General features: G+C 50.9%; 1 protein-coding gene across 6 annotated transcripts in view; it reads right to left on the reverse strand.

Annotated features, from left to right (window-relative positions):
• The window catches only part of LYRM9 (LYR motif containing 9), a 33,995-nt gene extending 14,133 nt beyond the window's left edge, over positions 1-19,862 (reverse strand). For 3 of the 6 annotated variants that reach the window (XM_087854634.1, XM_045773349.2, XM_045773347.2), the window contains exons 1-3: positions 19,759-19,862; positions 7,304-7,447; positions 5,572-5,664 (exon numbers count right to left, since the gene is read on the reverse strand). In XM_087854634.1, the coding sequence (XP_087710760.1) occupies positions 5,572-5,664; positions 7,304-7,429 (219 nt within the window). In that variant the 5' untranslated portion in view covers positions 7,430-7,447; positions 19,759-19,862. Of the gene's footprint in view, positions 1-2,951; positions 4,643-5,571; positions 5,665-7,303; positions 7,448-19,758 lie in introns of those variants that run through there. The other 3 variants (XR_015721360.1, XM_045773351.2, XM_045773350.2) reach the window with 3 other exon arrangements.
• Between the last annotated feature and the right edge of the window lie 284 nt (positions 19,863-20,146).

Raw genomic sequence — 20,146 nt, forward strand, 5'->3', positions numbered from 1 at the left:
TGACGGTTTAAGTGGTACCCTCCAGATACATTGAGATTTATTTGGTTTTCTCCTGGCATTTGATTTCTTCTTGGCAGTTTTATCGAGATATAATTCACATACCGTACAATTCACACATTTAAACTGTACAATTCAGTGGTTTATTTTTGTTTCTGTTTTAAGTAGGCTCCATAACCAGCATGGAGCCCAACACGGGGCTTGAACTCACAACCCTGAGACCAAGACCTGAACTGAAATCAAGAGTCGCACATTTAACCAACTGATCCACCCAGGCGCCCCCAATTCAGTCATTTTTAATGTATTCACAGATTATACAACCATCACCCCAATCTAATTTTAAACCGAAATGAAAACTAGTTTTCATCACTCCAAGAAGAAAGAAACCTGTACCAATTAGCAGTCACTCCCATTCCTGCCAACACTTGCCCCTCTCAGCCCTGGGCTAATCTGCTTCCTGTCCAGAGACTCTCCTGTTATGGATATTTCATACAAAAGAAATCGTACAATATATCCTTGTCTTTTGTGACTGGCTTCTTATACTTAGCATAGTGTTTTCAAGGTTCATCCATTTTGCAGGGTGTATCAATATTTCATGTTTTTTATTACCAAATACTATTCTACTGGATGACAATGCTGAATTTTATTCATTCATCCATTCATCAGGTGATGGACATTGGGTGGTTTGGTTTTTTTTTTACATTTCTTTTTTTTAGCTATCACGAATAAAGCCGTGAACATTTGTGTACAAGTTTTTTTGTGAACATATGTCATTCTCCTTGGGTGTACACACAGAATTGCTAGGTCATATGGTAACTCTATGTTTAACATTTTGAGAAACTTCCAAACTGTCTTCCAAAGCAGCTGCGCCATTTTACGTTCCCACCAGCAGTGTCTGAGGGTTGCAATTTCCTCAGGCAGGCGTTTCTGACATAGCCAAGTGTGCAAGGGAAAGACATAGCCTCCTGAGCCAGAGAGAGCATGAAATCCACACGAGCAGCCAAGATGAAGAAAAGGATGAGAGTGTTCATCACCTCACGCCTGGGGGCTGGAAGCTGAGGCTGACCTAGCAAGTTGGCCCCTTGGCCAATTCCTCTTATCTCTCCAATTCAAGAATTTTAAAGATTTATGGTAATAGGAAGGTGACGATGTCAGAAAAAAACATGTTTTCAAAGTGATTCACCATTTTCCAGCCAGACTTGTTAGCAACAAATGTTATGCATGTGTGTGTAAATGCGGCCTAATGTCTATAAATAGGAAAATTTAAGGGAAAAAAACTTTTTCCCTGAAAAGGGTATGAAAGAGACTTCTAGATTCCTAGGGGTCATCATGGGTGCCTAAAACTAAATCTCTCCATACATTTCCAGAAGCCGTACAGATCAGTAGGGGGAGCAAATTAAACCACCCATAATCTCACCAAGATGGCGACATAGATGGAATTTTTGACGCATAAGAGGCACTCAGTGTCTGTTGAATTAATGAATTAGTGAATCCATGAATGAATGTCAACACTACAGAAGAAATGAAACTATGAAGGATGATTAACATGAGAGAGGACAGATCCAACCAGTTTGCCAGTCATTATTTCAACAACAAAAAAATGGTGTTCTGGGAATAAAGCAGTTTATTTAGCTCACACCTCAAATAATTGTGTGCTTTTCCTCCAGACAACTGTCCTACTCATGTGTGTAGTACAAGTGCTTCATGTGTGCTTTTCAGCTCATCGCACAGAATATTTTTACACTCAAGGGTTGAGATTGAGCAAAAGTCATCAGTTTGCTGTTCCATCAGGGACACTCATGAGGAAGCTGGGGACAATAGTCCCTATCCTGAGTCCTGCTGAGCTACCAGCAGAGTGAATGTTCACAGGGTAGGAAAGACGAAGTCTTCGTATTATTATGAAAGTAGTTTTGATTTTGAGGATCCCATGAGAGGGTTTGGGGGATTTCCAGGCGGCAGGGACCACACTTGAAAATCACTGCTCTAGATATAATCTCGATGAAGCAGAATGCAAGGAGGATTTTCACCTCCTTCTTGATTCCATGTCTTTCTTAATTTGGCCTAAGATTACATTCATGTTTCAAGGAGCCAGTCTCATCTGATTGGTCTGCATTCAGCAGCTAACATGAAAAGAATCTTGGAAGATGTGATGCTAGGGGGAGCAAGGAACATCTTCATAGAAATAATGCCTAAGCTCAGTCTTGACAGAGAAAAGATGTTTTTTAGGTGAATAGGGTAAGCTAAGAAGGGCACTGCAGACAGGAGGGAAGCTTGGGCAAATACACAGGGAATGAACAGGCTGGAGTGCTGGGAGAGTGTTTCCTCCATCTGCGCTTCCCAGGTGTGTGCCCTCCGATGACCTTGCTCAGCAGGTGAAGAGCAGCCAACACCTTGCTAACCGACCCCTCCCCCACCCAGGCCCACCCCTCGCCAGTGGTGGGCACCCACCATCTGCCACCCGGGTAAGTTGGCACAAGAGGATCAAGCAGCAACCAGTGAACTGAAGGTCACGGGACACCCCCATGGAGCCGGCTAAGGGCAAGGGACACGAACTCTTTCCCAAACCCTGGCCAGCCTTCACTCACACCGCTTGGGCCGGTGAAATGCCCGGGATACAACCAAACCCACTCCTGTGATCAAGACACCCCGCTGCTGACCAAGGATGGGCCCCCCTGGTTTCAGAAGGGCTGAACCACAGAGAGTGGGGCTGGTTCGGCTGTGGCCCTGGCCGGAGACCCCTCCGCTTCCCCCACCCTGGTGGGGCAGATCTGCCCATATCAACTGTTGTCTGGTGATGGGACCAGCGTCTAGTCATCCCCTCTGAACAACAATCCCCTCCCGGGCAGCTTTCTACAGGCCTGTCTCTAAGTCCCCAATACCTAGTACGACAGCACACAGTAGAGAACAGCATGTGTTTGGGGAATGAGTGAGCATAGCATTCAAGACACCAGAGCTTTCAGAAATTGATATATTTACTTCATTCTTTGCTGATCAGTCAAGTGCATACAGATGGCCCTGAGTCACTGTAAGTCCTGTAATTCATTGCAGGTCACGAACCTGCTGGCGCATCCCTCTGGCTGAGAGTCCTGGGGGATACTCAAGCCCAGCGTGGCTTTCTGCTTCTGGCCACTCCCCCTGCTCTGGCCAGTGCCCCCCACCCCAGTCCTTCCCGGCTGCTTTCCCTCCCTCTGCTGCGCCCCTTTCCCTCCCAAATCTGTAGTGTGCGATGATTCAGACAGACCTCGCTTAGTAGCTTGGTGACCTTGACAAGGGGTTCAACCTGTCCATGCTTCCATCTCCCCATCTGCAAAGCAGGGCTCCCTCACTGCGGTAACCGGCCACGGCCAGAAGCACCTGGCATGCATTAGGTCTCATGCTCCTCGCTGCAGCATTGGCGGGGAGATGGGGAAACCAAGACTGAAATAGGCCAGGTTAAGTTCCCCCAAGAGCAATCTGTATGGAATTGGGATGCGACCCAGTCTGTCCCTCCACGGGTTTCAGGCTCACCAGAGCCCACAGGTGTGCTTGCTCCCCACCTCCCTCCTTGCCTCCCTGCCTCTATTCTTCCTTCCAAGACGGTGCAGAGCAGGGCAGGGCCAGCAGGACAGATGGCAGGTTCACAGAGGCCTGCACGCTTCGGCGCCCACTGTAGCTGCTCCGCCCTTCCTCCTTGTTCCATGCGGGGTGCACTTCACCACTTCAGGGACGCTAGACACCCCGTGAAGGTGAGGACCAGGACTCCACGGGAGGACAGTGCCGGCAGGAGCGGCTGCTTGGTGGAGTGCTGGGCGTGGTGGGGCCATGAGGGTTCAGGGACAACAAGCAGGCAGGACAGGCCCACACACCACCCGGGCGCGACGAGGAGTGTGCCAGAGAGCCATGTGGAGCGCTGCGGGCGGGGAGGAAGGAGCGGTGGAGGATGGCCTCCTCGGGGGACGTTTACTCACACCACCACGTACCATGTCCTGCATGAAGCCCTTCGACTTCTTCATATAATCTTCACAAAGGAGGAGGCTGAGCTCAAGGACAACACCCTTGAAAAGCCGCAGAACTGAGATTCAAATCTAGACCTGATTGGTTCAAAAACCCACGCCCTGTCCTCTCTGGACAGCCTGAGGGGATGCCCACGCTGGGTCTCAAAGGACAACATCCAGAATACATGCGGCACCTTCAGAGCAAAGTGACAAAACATATTCTCCCCAAATCTCTCACGGCAACGGCCAGAAAAGCAAACATGAAGGATGCTGGGGACACACACGGGGCAAGAAGAGCCAGCTGAGCCAATGTCAGCTCTCCTACCCGATTTCCTGCTCTCAGTCAACAAGGCCGGCGGATATTCCAAAATGGCTGCTGTTGCTGAGTTCCAGAAGCGAGGTCTCTCAACTTCCGTATCTGCACGACAGCTTTGTTCTCTAGGCCCTAGTGTCTCAGTTCTGTTTCTTATACTGTAAGGCAGAGAGATCATCAGAAGTGAGTGAGGGAAGCCAATGGGGGAGGGAGGCCCTAGGAAATCTTGAGAACCATGTTCTTCTGGGCCTCAGCTGCCTCCTGCGGGGGCTCCTCGGAGGTGGCGGGGCAGGCACCAGACAGTCAAATCTCTCTAGTTGGCACCAGGACCGCCTTTCTTCGTTAATGGAAAAGGAAGCTGACGGGGTAGAAAGGCGCACATAAGACAGACGCGGGAACGTCAGAAGGGAACGCGGGACATGCCCATCCTGTTCTTTAAGCTGAGTCTTGGTTCAAAGAAAAAAAAAATCTCAGATAGAAGAAGACCCTCAGAAGCCATCGAGGCCAATCACTGAGTTTTAGAAATGAACCCCAGCCCCCACAGCTGGAGATTCTGATTTAGAAGGATACGGGGGTGGGACCTGCTCCCCCCAGCTCTCTAGGTTGTTCCATCCATGTCCAGCAAGTTAGTCTGTCTTCCTGACTCCCTCCCTTCCTCTATCAAAATAGATCCGTGGGGCGCCTGGGTGGCACAGCGGTTGGGCGTCTGCCTTCGGCTCAGAGCGTGATCCCGGCGTTATGGGATCGAGCCCCACATCAGGCTCCTCCGCTGTGAGCCTGCTTCTTCCTCTCCCACTCCCCCTGCCTGTGTTCCCTCTCTCGCTGGCTGTCTCTATCTCTGTCGAATAAATAAATAAAATCTTTAAAAAAAAAATAGATCCGTGAATGTTTCCTCAATAACCCTACCTCAGTATGAACACCCGTGGAGACAGGGAGCTCACAGCTTTCCCGTCTAAGGCATAGCAAGGCTGCTGCTAGTTCTGGCATTATTGCTTCCAAGAAGACCTTTCTCTTCCTTCTTTCTGCTACCCCATCTCAGTTTACTCAGCACTGTTGGCCTTTAGGGACTGAGGACTCCCTACCCCTTGCAGAAAACAGATGCAACCAGAAAGGCATCTGCCACCACCTCTGGGCTTCTGGAGGAAGGGAGCAACTGGCTGGGGGTGTAGGGTGCCTCTGCAGTGCTGATCGGGCTCAACTGTGGGGCAGGGGCGACCCCTGGTGGCCACGGAGATTACCGCTGTCAACCCCCCAGCTGGCAGGGGGAGCCGGGAGCCAAGCACTTACTTTGTTCATGATCCAGTCTGCATCTTCAATGGCTCTTTGAATAATCTGCTGGATTCTCTCGGGATTGTCTTCATCTGAATGAACCCGGAAACTCTGGAAGTTCAAGCATAAAAAAACATGACAACGCGAAATGCACGGGACCAGCATCTTCAGAGTACCAGGCACGCTGTGGCCACTTTCCACTCAGCATGGCTCTTAGCCCTCCAGAGACATTAGGATGATCCCACCTACACATGAGGAAACAGAGGCTCGGATGCCCTAACCGGCCACCAGTGCATGGCGCCAGCATTCAAATCCCGGTCCATTCTAACTACACAGCCTGTCCTCCTGCCAGCAGAGCAGCTGCAAACGGAAGACTGGCCCCCAAGTTACCCCAGAAGATGCTGGGCCCGAAGGTTATCAGGCAGCAGGGGCCCAAGGAAACTTCCATCTCTCGGTTTCATTTGCTCCTCCCAGGGAGCTGCCTGCACCAGGCTGCACGATAGGGAGGAACAGGGCCTCCCCGGGCCCATGCTGGAAGGCCAAGCAGAGGGGGGGCCAGGGAGGGGGGCCTGGAAACTCCAGCCAGGCCCGGTGCAGAGCAACGCAGGGCTGCCATTTGCTTTCAACCAGATGTTTGCCCTTGAGAAGGAACGTGAGATTCAGGCTCACTGGTGTGGCACTCAGGGCCCTTCACAAGGGTACCTGGTCCCTCCTCTGCCCAGTCACTCTCGACCCCACAGGCCCTCCTGTCTTTAGGAGCACCTCAAGTGCTCACTCGGAAGTGCTCCCTGACGCCCTCAGACAGCTAGCTGCTCCCTCCTCCATGTTTTCACAGCCTGTCTGTTGCTACCTCTATTTTCTTTCTTTCTTTTTTTTTTTTTACTTTCCACATTACATTCGTATTCATTTTAGTTATTTATTTTTTATTTGGAAATAATTGCTAACCTACAGAAAAGCTGCAAGAAGATAAACAAATGCCCTACCAGAATCACCAGTGGTAAACATCTCACCACATTTGCTTTCTCATTCTCTCTTTATATGGGTTTGTACTCAATTTTCTGGGAGCATTGAGAAGTTGCAGACATCGTGCCCTTGACCCCTAAATGCTTCAGTGTGTTTTAATGAGGAAGTTACATAACCACCGTAGTCAAATTCAGGAAATTCCACATTGATATAACACTATCATCTCATCTAAGCCCATATTCCAATTTCATGAAGGTCTCCATTAATGTCCTTTTTAATCATTGTTTTTTCTGGTCCAGAATCCAATCCACTTATTACATTTAGCGGTCACATCTCTTTAGTCCTCCTGAAAGCAGAGCAGGTCTGCCCTTCTCTGTGCTTCACGACACTGTCATGTTGGGTAAGCCGAGGCCAGCTGTGTGCGAGTCGGTCCCTCCGTCTGCATTTACCTGAGGTTTTCTCACGAGTAAATTCAGGCTGTGCATTTTTGGCAGGAATGCCTGTCAGAATGATGCGATGTCCCATACTCTGTTGTATTTATCCATTTAGCTGCCCTGGCATACTTGAGCCCTGGCACAGAGCTGATGTGCTGGATGACACATCTTCTGTTTTCTGAGCAGAAATCCGAGAGAGGAGCTGGGCTGTGGGTTTTGGTGGCTCTTACCAGACTGCCGCCCTCCCCTCCACCAGCCCCCGAAGGACCATCCCTGTCCCCTGCCCCCAACGGTGAGACAGGCCCCCTATTACGGGAAGCCCCGATCCCGAGCGCAGCGCCCGCTGCTCCCACCTGCCTGACAGCGTGCTTGTAGTGTTCCTGGACGCCCTTGGTCGGCAGCTGCCGGCAGCAACGCAGCAGGTATCGGTAGAGCTGCAGCGGCGTCCGGACCAGCTCCGCCCCTGGTAGCGGGGCCATCCGCGAGACCCTCTGTCCCTGCAAAACACACAGCATTACTTCTAAGGCATCGAGCCAATCCCTGGCCCTGAGCCCCACGTTCCACGGCTCTCTGAGCAGGTCTGACACAACGTGGAGGCCAGGTCCCCTTCGTGCCACACTGCACAGAACCTGGACCCTGAGCTCGGGTGTGGCATTCAGTCCTGCCGAAGTCTCAGGCCAGAGCAGGTCTGCCAGGACCAAAAGCAAGACTGCACAGCCTCCTCCTGGTGCCGTCTTTCTGGAAGCCAACGTGCAGTGGTGGGTGAGGAGGTGTCACGGATGGGCAGAGTACGGGAGATGAGCAGGAAGGCCCTGCACTGGAAGACTGAGAAACCGGCTGACTGCAGGCAACAGAGGCGAGAATGGCCAGAGGTCTGAGCCTCACCACTCCCAAGTATCATCTTGGACCAGTAGCACTGACGTCAACGGAGAGCTTGTTAGAAATAGACTCTCGCCCCAGACCTGCGAGAGAGAACCTGCATTTTAACCAGATGCCCCACAGGCTCCTGCCTGGAGCTCCACCACAGCGTCTTGCCTCGTGTCCCTGCCTTTAGCCTGTTACTCTCCAGTCTCCTCCGTGCTGATGCCAGAATGCACTGGAACCAGTGGCCTGGGCTCATCGCCCAAACCAGCAAGTACCTCACCCCTTGGTCCCTTCGCACAAGCAGCCCCTTTAGCATCAAGGGGATGATGCTCCTTCTCTTCTCCACCAGGAGAGGAACTCACGTTCATCCTTCCAGGTTCAGCTCCGTGTCACTTCCTCTGGGAAGCCCTTCCTGACTGTCCCACCCTGAGGGGCTGCAGTGCCCTGTTCTGGAGCCGTTACAGTGCTTCCCACACTGCTGAGGATTCATCTGCTGCCAGGCCTGTGGAGCCTGGCCCAGGCCCCGGGGCTTCGTGCCCTGTTTGCTGAACTGGACTGAATGGAATCTGTTATCTACTCTGGACAGATCTCCCCTCTCTGACAGAGAAGCTCACAATGTTCCAAACGAAGGAGCTAAAAGACCAAGATTAAGTGATTGGCCTTAGTTTTAAAGTAACATAAAAAGAAGACAGACAACTCCCTCCCCCTCAAAAAAAAAAAAAAAAAAAGAGAGAGAGAATCAGAATACTAAATCTATCAGAGGTTCTTAAACTAAGAAAGGAAATTCATTAAGTAGCCGGTTTCAGAGGCTCCTTCATTCCATTACCAGCATATTATCTTCCTGGCAACAGTAACTGCCTGTCTCCACAGCTAAGTGTGCCAATGCCTCCTGGTACTCTGGGCTCCCGCCATGGTACCGGGGCGGGCAGGTGGCAGTCGGCCCCACAACCCTCTTCCCTTCCGCGAACAGCCCGGGATGTGCGACTGGTGATCCACCTCTCCCCAGGCCTCTGCCCACGGGTCAGGGTGGGACGCGCTGCAGGTCTGACCAATAGAGCCCCACATCCACGTGGTCGTAGGGCTTGGGTCACAGATGAGCACGTGATGGAAGCTGGCCCAATCAGAACACGCCACTCCAGGTCTGACCTATCAGAGCCTTGCATCCATGTGGTCACAGGGATTGGGTCACAGATGGGCACGTGATGGAAGCTGGCCCAATCAGAACGCATTCACCACCTCTGCAGGGGGGACCGGGAAGGCCTCAGTTCTTTCCCTCTACACTTGCTGCTGAAGGGATTTGCTCCTCTCTCAACGGCGCCATCTTGCCTCCTCTGGAAGTCTGAGACTGAAGCCACACAGCAGCAGGCAGAGCTGTGAGTGTGAGGGAAGGAAGTCTGAAGAATTCGTTTGAACCATACAACCGTCCGCCTGAAGGCAGACCCACCTCTAGACTTTTTAATGACCTGCCCCAATTAATGCCCTTTAACAAAGCAGCTTGGGTTTGTTATTTTGTCACTTGCAACCCAAAGAGCCCTAACTGATGGACAGATCTTGACCACCCAAATTCTGCTTCCACGATGAGGTCTGATGATTCCAGTTCTAAGGAAGAGTGCGAACAGGGCACGGCCCTAAGGTTCTCCTGCCACGAATATCACCTGCCAGTCTGACTAGCTGTACTAAAGCCCCCCACCCCCCGCCAAAAAAAGGGGAACCCCATACGATGGGGGCAAAGACCTTCAAGGGCCACCACAGAGGACATACCACCAAAGTCCCCACCTGATGGGCAGACTCCACTGGCAGGCTTCCCCAAACTATATAAAGTGCTAATCAAATATTGTAAAATGCTAGTCGTGTAACAGATGGTTACCATCTGCAGTCTTCAAAATTAACATTTGGAAAGAGCACAACTTTGTTTCAGTAGATAAAAACCCAAGCAATACTTAGAAACCAACCCAGCAAGTATGGGCGGGTGATTATTTTCAGCTCAATTATAATACTTAGTCATTCTCAGTAATAAGTAGCAGAGAATGTATGTGTGGGTCCACTCAGAAGAGTTAAACTAAAAAAAATGTTTTAATTTAATTTAAAGTGTGGGTTTGCAATTAAGGGGCAGTGAACTTCACAGCATCGTTGCTAAAACTGTAGTCAAACTCTGCTGTCCCTAACCACTGCTTGGCGTAGCCTGCTCTTTGTACCTGACCTTAGCCTCTCCTGGGCTCCCTGCTCCTGTGAAGGCACCTCTGTCTTCTCAGGCAACCAAACCAAAACCATCACCAAGCCAACCTAGACTCCTCTTCCTGCCTCAATCCCATGCCACTGTCTCTAAGTCCTATCCAATTCTACCTCTGAATGCCCCCTCGTATCTGTCCCCTCCTCTCTATTCCCACTGCACATCCTTGCTTCAGGCTCTTATCAGAGCTCCCGTGGACAACAGCCACAATTCCCAGCGCGTCTCCCTATCTTCTAATCTATTCACCACTCCACAGAATCTTTCCAAAACCTAAATCTCAGCATGGCATGTTCCTGCCTAAAACCCCAGATCTGATATCCACCCCTACCCCTGTCACTCATGACAACTTCCCCCGAATGTAGGAAAACTGTGAAATTATTTTAAGCAGTCTATGGGCCAACATCTTTTTATCGTAATGATTTTACATTTATTTTCATGTGTAATGAAAAAAAATCCCATAATTTCATAGGTATTGTGGCTTAAACAGTTTTAGAAAGGAATTGGCATAAAATTGATATTTTTAAATGTATCAAGCAAAGAAGAATGCAGCTGAGATGTGGATATGACAAAAATCATGAAAGTGGTACTGACATTTGGAAAGCACTGGCCTATGGAACAAAATCCACACTCCTTCCTCCAAGGCCCCTGCCCTGCCCACCCCCTCATCCCGTCTCCCACCACTCACTGCAGAGTTCAGGCAAACTGAGCTCTGAGTGGTGCACTCCATGACAGTCTATATCATGTTCACCTGTTACGGTCTCTGCACCATGACAGAATGCCTGGCATATAGTAGATGCATTAGGGTTCCCCAGAGACACAGAACCAATAGAATATACAGAGGGAATATATATATATGTGTGTTATATTCATATATGTACGTTACTTATGAGGAATTGGCTCATGTGATTATTGAGGCTAGCAAGTTTGAAATCTCACAGAGCAGATGTCCCAGTTTGAGTCAGTGTCACACCAGGAAGAGCCCATGTCCCAGCCTGAAGGCCATCAGCCAGGAGAATCCTCTCTCACTCGGGGGAGGGTCAGTCTGTTGTTCTATTCAGGACTTCAAGTGCTCGGATGAGGCCCACCCACATTAAGGAGGGCAATCTGCTTTACTCAGTCTCCTGATTTAAACTTTAATCTCATCCAGGGGCACCTGGGTGGCACAGTCGGTTAAGCATCAGACTCTTGGTTTTGGCTCAGGTCATGATCTCAGGTCGTGAGAACGAGCCCCGGGTCAGACTCTGCGTTCAGAGTGGAGTCTGCTTAAAAGACTCCCTCTCCCTCAGCACCCCCACCCCCCTCTCTCAAATAAATCTTTTAAAAAATACATAAATAAATGTTAATCTCATCCAAAAACATCCTCACAAACACACCCAGAATAATGTCTGGCCAAATCTCCAGGTATCCCATGGCCCAGTCAAGCTGATACATAAACGGAACCATGACAGTAGATGTTCAATATTCATGTGTCGAATGAATCCTCCCACTCTTGCCTTCAGTCTGCTTCCTGCAGGTCTCCTGATCCTTCAACACTCAGCTGTTAGGTCTGGCACCTCCTCCTGGAAGCCTTCACTGACCCACCATCCCTGCCACCATGTTCAGTGGGAGACCTATGGGTACCCCAAATAGCCCTTGTGACCCCACATCACTCTAATTCAGGTTTCATCATCTGTTACCTGCGTTACTGGGAGGGTATTTACCTAAAACCCCATATCTGATCATCGCCCCTGCCCCTGTCACTCATGACAACTTTCCCCAAATGTAGTTAAACTGTGAAATTATTTTAAGACCCCTTCCAGCCATCCTCCACATGGCAGCCACAACGCCTTGTCTAATGCCCCACTTAAAATGACAGGATATTGTGAATTATTATCAATTATTAATTTTCTTAGGTAGAACGACAATGTGTTGCATGGGAGAATGTCCTCATTCTTGAGAGATGCAAGTGGAAGGAAGTGTTTAGAGGTGATGTGTCATCATGTCTGCAACTGACTTGCACACGGTCCCACAGAAGGCAACACGAAAAGAGAAAAGATAGGGTGAGAAAGATAAAGCAAATGTGGTGAAATGTTAAGATGGCAGAAATAAGGGTGGACATTGTGCTGTTATTTCAACTTCCCTATATTTTGAAATTTTTTGTAACAAAAAGTTATTTTAGAAAAACCCTTCCCCAGCTTTCCCACTACTTAGGGGATAAAGTCTTAAACTCATGAGGCTGGCACCCACTCCCGAAGCCTTCTGACCCCCCAGATCCATCCCTCATCGCTCCTCCACCTGCCGGGCCCATTGGCACACCACCTGTAGTTCCTTTAGTAATAATAACAGATAATAAGCACTTACGATGATTACTACAGCAGCCTCACTAAGTACAGATCACGTGAGAGGCACTACTCTAAATGACGCGCTTGAATTCACTTATTTTAATCTTCACAATAATGCTACAAGAAGGTACCATTATGCTCTCCTTTTACAGATAAAGAAATGGAGGCGAAAAGAAGGCAAGCAATTTGTCCAGGGTCACAGAGCTCTGAGCGCAGAAGCCAGGATTTCCACCTGGGAAGTCTGGCTCCAGAGTCCAGGTGAGAGCTCCTCCTCCTTAATGGCACCCCTCTCCCCAATTTCTTTTTAAGGGATGACTTCTTCGGATTGAGCCTGGCCTGCTGAGACTGTCGTCTGGGGCTCCACCCCGCCTGGCCACAAGGAGAACATCAGACCCCGGCGAGGCCAACTGAGTACTCCCCACCTCTGGAAATGGGCTCTCGAGCAGAGTTACAAAGAGCCTGAAAATGGGTTCATGCACCCCAGCAATGGTGTGTCCTGATCAGCCTCTTCCTGCTCTGAACTGTCCTTGTAGCTCTTGGCCTTCTAGAAATGTCTAGACTCCTGCCCAGTTCTCCAGCCTTCTCCCTTGACTCTGTGAGTCCCTAACACTCTTCCGGGAAATTTCTTTTTTTTTTTTTTTTTAAAGATTTTATTTATTTATTCGACAGAGAGAGAGACAGCCAGCGAGAGAGGGAACACAAACAGGGGGAGTGGGAGAGGAAGAAACAGGCTCACAGCAGAAGAGCCTGACGTGGGGCTCGATCCCACAACACTGGGATCACGCCCCGAGCCGAAGGCAGACGCCCAACCACTGTGCCACCCAGGCGCCCCTTCCAGGCAATTTCTTTTAGTTAAGTCTTCCTGTCGTCTGTTCTCCCCACACAGAACTAGACTCTCTTCCTGATCTGTTTGCCCACAGCCTGTTGTGCCTGCTTAGATCAGCGGGAATCGCCCCGGGCTCCGAGTGTTTGCCTCTCCATCCTCCCCGATCAGACGGACGGAACTCCCACAAGGGCAGGGACTGTATCCGGTTCCCCCATCTGTGTTCTCTCAGTGCCAGCGTGGTACAGCCCGGTGTCGAGCACGCTCCTCCATCACTGCTTGCTGGCTGATGACCTGCAGAATCTTCCAGGCCCTGAGCAGTCTCGCCCATCACCTCCGGCAGCAACACCCTCCCTCTCCCACCCATCTATGCCAAGCCTTTCCGGCCCCCTCAGCTTCCCTCCATCTCACCTGTAGGAACTCCCTGCAGGCAACCGACGCCTCCTGCCTCACTCAGTCTGGAGAGGCCATCAGGCAAGAATATTTTCAAATCCCCTCCTCCATGAAATTCATCCTTGCCCGAGAGCTGACTGATGTGCTAAGTGTGGTGCTAGACATTTTTACAACCACCCTCTGACAAAAAGCATTATCATCCCATTTTGCAGATGTGGAAACTGAGGCTGATTACGAATACACAACCAGGGAGTGGTGGTGCTGGGATGTGGACTCTGACTCTAACACCAGTGCTCCAACCTCCCTGAGTTCTTGAAGGAAAGGGGCCCCTCCTTTTCCTTGTCTCTGTTAGGCTCTCAGAGCCTCTCTCCTGGATTAATCCAACACCCTTCTGCCATGTCTCATCTTCAGTCCCTCCCTGTGCTCAGCCAGAATGAGCAACGAAAAACACAAATCTCATCTTTGAGCCCCTTGCTTGAGATCCTTTAATGGCACGCACAGAACAAACCCTAAGCTCATCAGCAGGTGTGCATATGTGTGCGTGCAGAGGGGGGAGGGGATCCAAGGCTTTCCCCAGTCAACTGCCAAGCTCTGTCCCATTTGCAACGAATTCCCCGTTCCCTCCACCCTCTTCCAGGCTCAGCCTCCTCTGGGCTTTGTTAGGTCCCTCAACAGAAGGGTGTCAAATGGAACCATTCCTCTCTCCAACACCTTCCAGTCAACTCTCCCGCACCCAGAAGACTGAGTGGAACAGTGAGAGTACATGGGCCCCAGATCATGGCAAGACTGACGTGAGGGTTGGGTAGGACAGCGCACATGCCTGCCTGGCTCATGGCAGCTCAGTCAACAGGAGGCCCTTCCCCACCCCTGGAAAAGCGGCAAAAGGGAAAAGTACCCGTTATGATACCTTTTGGTGCTTCTATCCGAGACAAAAATGGGCTGCCAAAGGGAGCTGCTCGTGCAAATGGACCCTGGGAGAGGGTGTGGATTTCACTGATTTAGTGACCTCTGCAGACATCAGAGAGAAAAAAAATACATCTTCTTTCCTTTGAAATCAAACTAAAGAGCAGGTGAAATTTATTTAGCTTTTCCCAAATCAGAACTGAGCTCTGGTTATTCATGCTGCAGCCTCCAATGAATTAGAAAGTTATAAAAATAGCCAAGGTGGCATGGCTTGACCCATGGTAGGTGCTCCGACAGAGGTGTTAACTGAATGAGCAGAAAGTCATCCAAAGGAGGGAGTCTGTCAAAACCAGAGCGTCGAAGGTGACCTTTTCCCACTCAGGGTAAAAGAAATCTCTTCTCCACATCCCTGGCAGGGAGTCATCCAGCTTTTCTCCCTTAACACGCTCCGTGGCGGGGAACTCACGATCTCCCGAGTGGGGGCGCCCCACTTCATTCAGCCAGAGCTGTCACAGAGACCCTTTGCTTCTGAGCTAAAATCTGCTCTGTAAACTTTACTTGTGGATCTGAGCTCTGCCCTCTGGGGCTCAAGTCTCCCTACCTGACCCCGAGACCAGTCTGTCATCATCGTTCAGTCAGTGACTCCAGGCCTGCAGTCATCCTCTTCCAAGAGCCCCATCCTGAAGGTGCTGTCCTCTCCTAATGCCTCCCCATCCCGCTCACGCTCCTCGGGACACACACACACACACCCTCATTATTGGTCTCTCTTAGATGCATCGTCCGATGGGAAAGCCAGTTCTGGATCCTGACCAGCTCCGTGGGTCCTGGAGCTCAGGTGACCATGTCCCCTCCTGTACCTGGCAGTTCAAGGAAGGCCGCCCAGACTGCGTTCTGAGCTTGGCCCCCATGCACTCAGCTCGGAAGAACGTTTTTTCCATGAACTCTTCTTAAAGCTGTTTCCCATCTTGTATTTTATTAGTTTAGTCCAGAGTTGCCATCTGCCACAATCTCTGGGGTATCTGACCCTGTCTGTTATCCAACTCCACTCAATTCAGCACAACAAAAGCACAGAAACAATCCCATCCCACGAACAAATGGGGTCCAAAGAGAGAGACATTGACCCCAGCGAGCTGTGTCAGTCACCCATACAATGCCATTCAGAGCACCTAACATGTGTGTGGCTCTGGGCTCGGCCCCAGGACCAGAGATGGACGGCCGGACATGTTACTGAGCTGTCCTACCTCGAGCTTTCTGCACGGCTGATGCCATGTCTTACGACCCACCGTTCAGGCAGTGATCAGTATGTGCCTGGAAGGTGTTGCGAGCTTCACATGGGTTACCTCGTGTACCCTCACAATAATCTTATGGGGTACCTATCATTAGCCCCATTTGATAGATGACGAAACTGGGGCTCTGCGAGTGTAAGAAACTTGCCAGAGACCATACAGCTATTAGATGGTAAGGCCAGGAATCAAACTGAGGGCCGCTGCCCCGTGCCCCTACCCGCTTCTCCCACCACCTGCTGTCTGTATCTGAGCCATCCACAGAATGCTGCCTGGATCCGGGCTAAGGACCCCACAGAGAACTCTCCTGGGGCTCATTCAGGACCAGGTCCGCATTCATGAAAGCACTTGACTGTGCTATTATCCCATACTTATTTTTCAACCTTCTCCATAAAACTTTGCTCCGTGCTTTTCTGAAACCCAAGGACATCATCTATAGCTTCCCGCTGCATAGAGATGAAAGAAAAAGTCACAAGGCTGATGTCAATTACACAGACAAAGAAAAGGGGGCAGCTAAGGAAATGCTAAAAAAGCTCTTAGGAAACCCAAAGGGGAACGTAACAGAATAAAGGAAAAGGGTGAGAATAAAGCCACAAAGGGAATTTCCTGGGAGCCCAATGATATCACTGGTACAGATGCTGAGAAATAGGCCTACGGCCCCATTTAACCCCCTGGCTCTTTCCCTACCCTGTGCCCTGACATAGGGCACCTAAAAATAAGTGGGGAAAAGTCATAGATTTAAAAAAAGAAAGAAAAGGATGGAACTACAGAACATGACCAGAAATTATGCCCTATCAAACACTGATACAAGGCTAAATTAAGGCTGCGCGGGCCATTCTTTAAATATGCAATTATTTCTCTGGATGGGGAGAGTCGCAATATGGAAGCAGAGTGGTTCTGCTCCCCCAGCTCCAGGGCTCCAGCTTGCACACGCACATTCTCCCAAGCTAGAGTCCATGCTCCTCCAGCCCCTTGCCTTCGTGGTCAAGGCTCTCGAGACCCACCCTCCCCATTCCCCTCACCCTCCCTGTCCTCAGTGCCTGACCCGCTTCATGCACCTGGGCAGCCCCTGGGCTCCCAGTTTTGTAACAATGCCTGGCTCAGACCATCCGAATATCACTCTCTGCAGTCCGACCGAAGGATGCTTCCCAAAAACCCCACCGTGTCACTCCCCTTCTCCAAAACCTCTGTGGAGTGTTCTTTACCCTTCTCAAATCTGCTTCCAACTTCTCTCATCAAACTCACCTCCTGCAGTCTACACTCGCTGCATTCTAGCCACATACTGAACTTAGAAGCTAAGTTCACGGACTTTGGATCAGGCAGTCTACGTTCAAATCCTGGCTCCATCACTGGCCCGCTGTGGGACCTGGGCAAGTTTCTCAATTTCCACCTCAGAGTCAGCTGCACATCTGTCAATGGGACAACTAATAGGATCTCCTGCACAGAGTCCTTGTGAGGGTTAACTAACACTCCTAAACCACTTAGCACGGTGCCCAGCACAGACGAGGCGCTTGGTAACTATCGTTAATCGTATCTCTGAAACTCGCTGTGCTCTTCAACGCCTCTCTTTCTCCTACGCTGGATTCTTCGCCTGCCTCAAGAATTCCTCTTGATCCTTAAAGATTTAGCTCCCACGTCACCTCCTCAAGGCTCACACCCCACGCTGCCCGCAGTCCTCTAATAAGGTCTCACACTGTAATCCTTTCTATAAATGTCTGTTGATTGACCTCCGTTCACCAGAGAGGAAACTAAAGCCAGGAGGACAGTGGCTGTCCTGGAATCACAAAGCCAGCAGGTGGCAGAGCCAGGTCTCAAACTCAGGCCCTGAATCCCTGGCTCTGGATCCTCAGCTCTTGCCCCCACACCTGCTGTCTCAGAAGAGGCCAAGGAGCGCTCTGAACATCCCCACCCTGAGCCAGTTTACCAGTTTCAAGTGAACCTGGCGAGCTAGCCCAGCCAATGCAAACTGGAAAAATCAGACAAAAGGCAAACATGCTGGTCTCCGAGCAAAGCAACCAGCAACGTGAAGTGAGTCATTGTGACATCAGACTGCTTTGTGCCAATGGCTTCCCATACACAGGCCACAACACACCACTGTGGTCTGAGGGCAAAAGAAGGGAACCATTATACATCTGCCGGGTGTCAGCCACGAGGCTGGGTACTTCACAGGGGCTACTTAACCTACAACCCTATTACTCCCCTTTTACAGAGGATGGAAACTGAGCCTCTGGGTCACACAGAACCAGGTGAGAGTGCAGCTGGGCTTTGAAGCCAGGTCTCTACCCTTCTAACAAGTTCTCTCTACACACACACAGGGCTCATCTCAAAGGACCCTTGAGCTGAAAGCTCCGGATTTATTCTTCTCTCATGCTCTCCCTCCCTCTGCCTTCCCTGAACCAGCTACTCTTCCCGGCACCCACATTGCTCTACCCCAAAGGAATCCAGGTCTCACTTAAGAGGACTTCTCTGACCGCTCTGCAGTCCCTTCTATCTTTCTTCATGGCACTCTTCACCACCTGACATTTAATTATTTGTATTCCCCCACTGGAATGTAAACTCCATAAAGCAGGGAGTTTATTTATTTTGTTCATGACTGTGTCCCTAGTATAGTATGGTGCCTGATACATGGTAGGCATGTGTGCACGTGTATTGAAATAGTCACTAAGCACCAACAAGGTGCTAGGTACTGGGGTTACAGAAACAAAGAGAAGCAGCCCCTGACCCCACGTACCTTACACATTAACATAAAATTAAAACTATTCAGTTATAACTAATTACTACAAAGCGGGATTCAAGTCCCTGAGAGATTGGCTCATGGGGTCCCTCACCCAGTCAAGGGTCAGAGGTTTCTTGAGAAAAGGACATTAAATCTGAGGTCTGAAGGAGGAAGAGGATTTGGTGAAGGAGTGGCGAAGGCAGAGGGCCGGTTGCATGAAGGCCTAAGGGAGGAATGGACTGCCAGGCCCACAGAAGGGGGGCGGGGGAGCCAAGGGAGACCGAGAGCAAACAGGATGCTGGCCAGGAAGGCTGGGTCAGATCAGATCCAGAAGGGCCTTGGTTAAGATCAGTCCTAAGGTCCATCAACTGATGAATGGATAAATAAAACATGGTACACCCGTAAAATGGAATATTATTTTGTAATAAAAAGAAATGAAGTACTAATACAGGCTACAAAACAGGTAAACCTTGAAAACATTACTCTAAGTGAAAGAAGCCAGTCACAAAAGACCAAATATTGTATGATTCCATTTATAGGAAATGTGCACAATGGGAAAATCCAGAAAGACAGCAAGTAGATAGGGGTTGCCCAGGGCAGGGTGGGGGAATTGGGTGATTTAGAGTGACAGCTAAAGGAGAGGTTTCTTTCGGGGACAACGAGTATGTTCTAAAATTGATTATGAGTACGGATGCACAACTCTGAATACACGAAAAGACATTCGATGGCGCACTTTAAATGAGGGAATTGTAAGCTATGTAAAAAAATAAAATAGTCCTGAAAACTAAGAGGTTTCGGGGCTCAGCGTGACTTGATGTGTTATGCAGAAGCATCAATCAAAACGTGAAGGTTACTCCAGGCCAGCGCGCTCCCGGGGAGCACGCTCGGGCCAGATGGACCGCGAAGGGGCCCCGTCTGCTTTTATAAATGGCCCCGCCGAGGCTGAGCGCGGAGGTGTGTGCCAGACAGTGAGCGTTTCGCAGACGCGTCTGGAGTCCCCTGGGCTCCCTGTGGCCCCGCGGCCCTCCCCGCGTCCTGGGGCCTGCTGCGCTCCCCCGAGCCGCCCGGCGAGGCCTGCGACGGGCCCGAGCGCGGCCGGGAGCCGCGCGCCAGGACACCCGGGCCTCCGAGGCCACGAGGGCCGACGGGGAGGGGAAGGGGGCGGCGCGGGGCCCCCCGAGGCCTCACACCAGCCCGCCCCGCCGCCCCGGGCGGCTCCGTCCCCCGCCCGCCCGCGTCTCCTCTCCCGCCCTCCGCCGGCGCCGCGCGGCTCACCCGCCTCCACTGGGGAACGTCAACCCCGGACGCGGCGGACGCGGTAGCCACGAGTGCGCCTGCGCCCCGGGAGCGCCGCGGCACCGCCCCCGCCTTGCGGCTGTTCGTCGAGCGCCCTCTGCCGGCCGCATGCGGGGCTGGGGTCTGTTTTATAGGGAAACCCTACAGGCAAGACCGGCTGGGTGCCCCTTGCCTGATCCGACCCCACCCAGATGAAAGAGAAGGCTGTCCCACTAACAGCCTTCTCTCCCTTAAACACCCACTCTTCCTTCTGGCTGTTGCTACCTCGGATATAAGCCCTGAAGGCAGGCTCTCCCCCATGTTCCTGAATATGGATCGCTGCTAAAACATGAGGGGTGTTCAAGATTGGTGAAAAGGCTTGCTGGAG

Source organism: Ursus americanus, chromosome 23 (genome assembly GCF_024610735.1).
Source record: "Ursus americanus isolate L20-20 chromosome 23, mUrsAme1.1.p, whole genome shotgun sequence".
Taxonomy (NCBI): Eukaryota; Metazoa; Chordata; class Mammalia; order Carnivora; family Ursidae; genus Ursus; species Ursus americanus.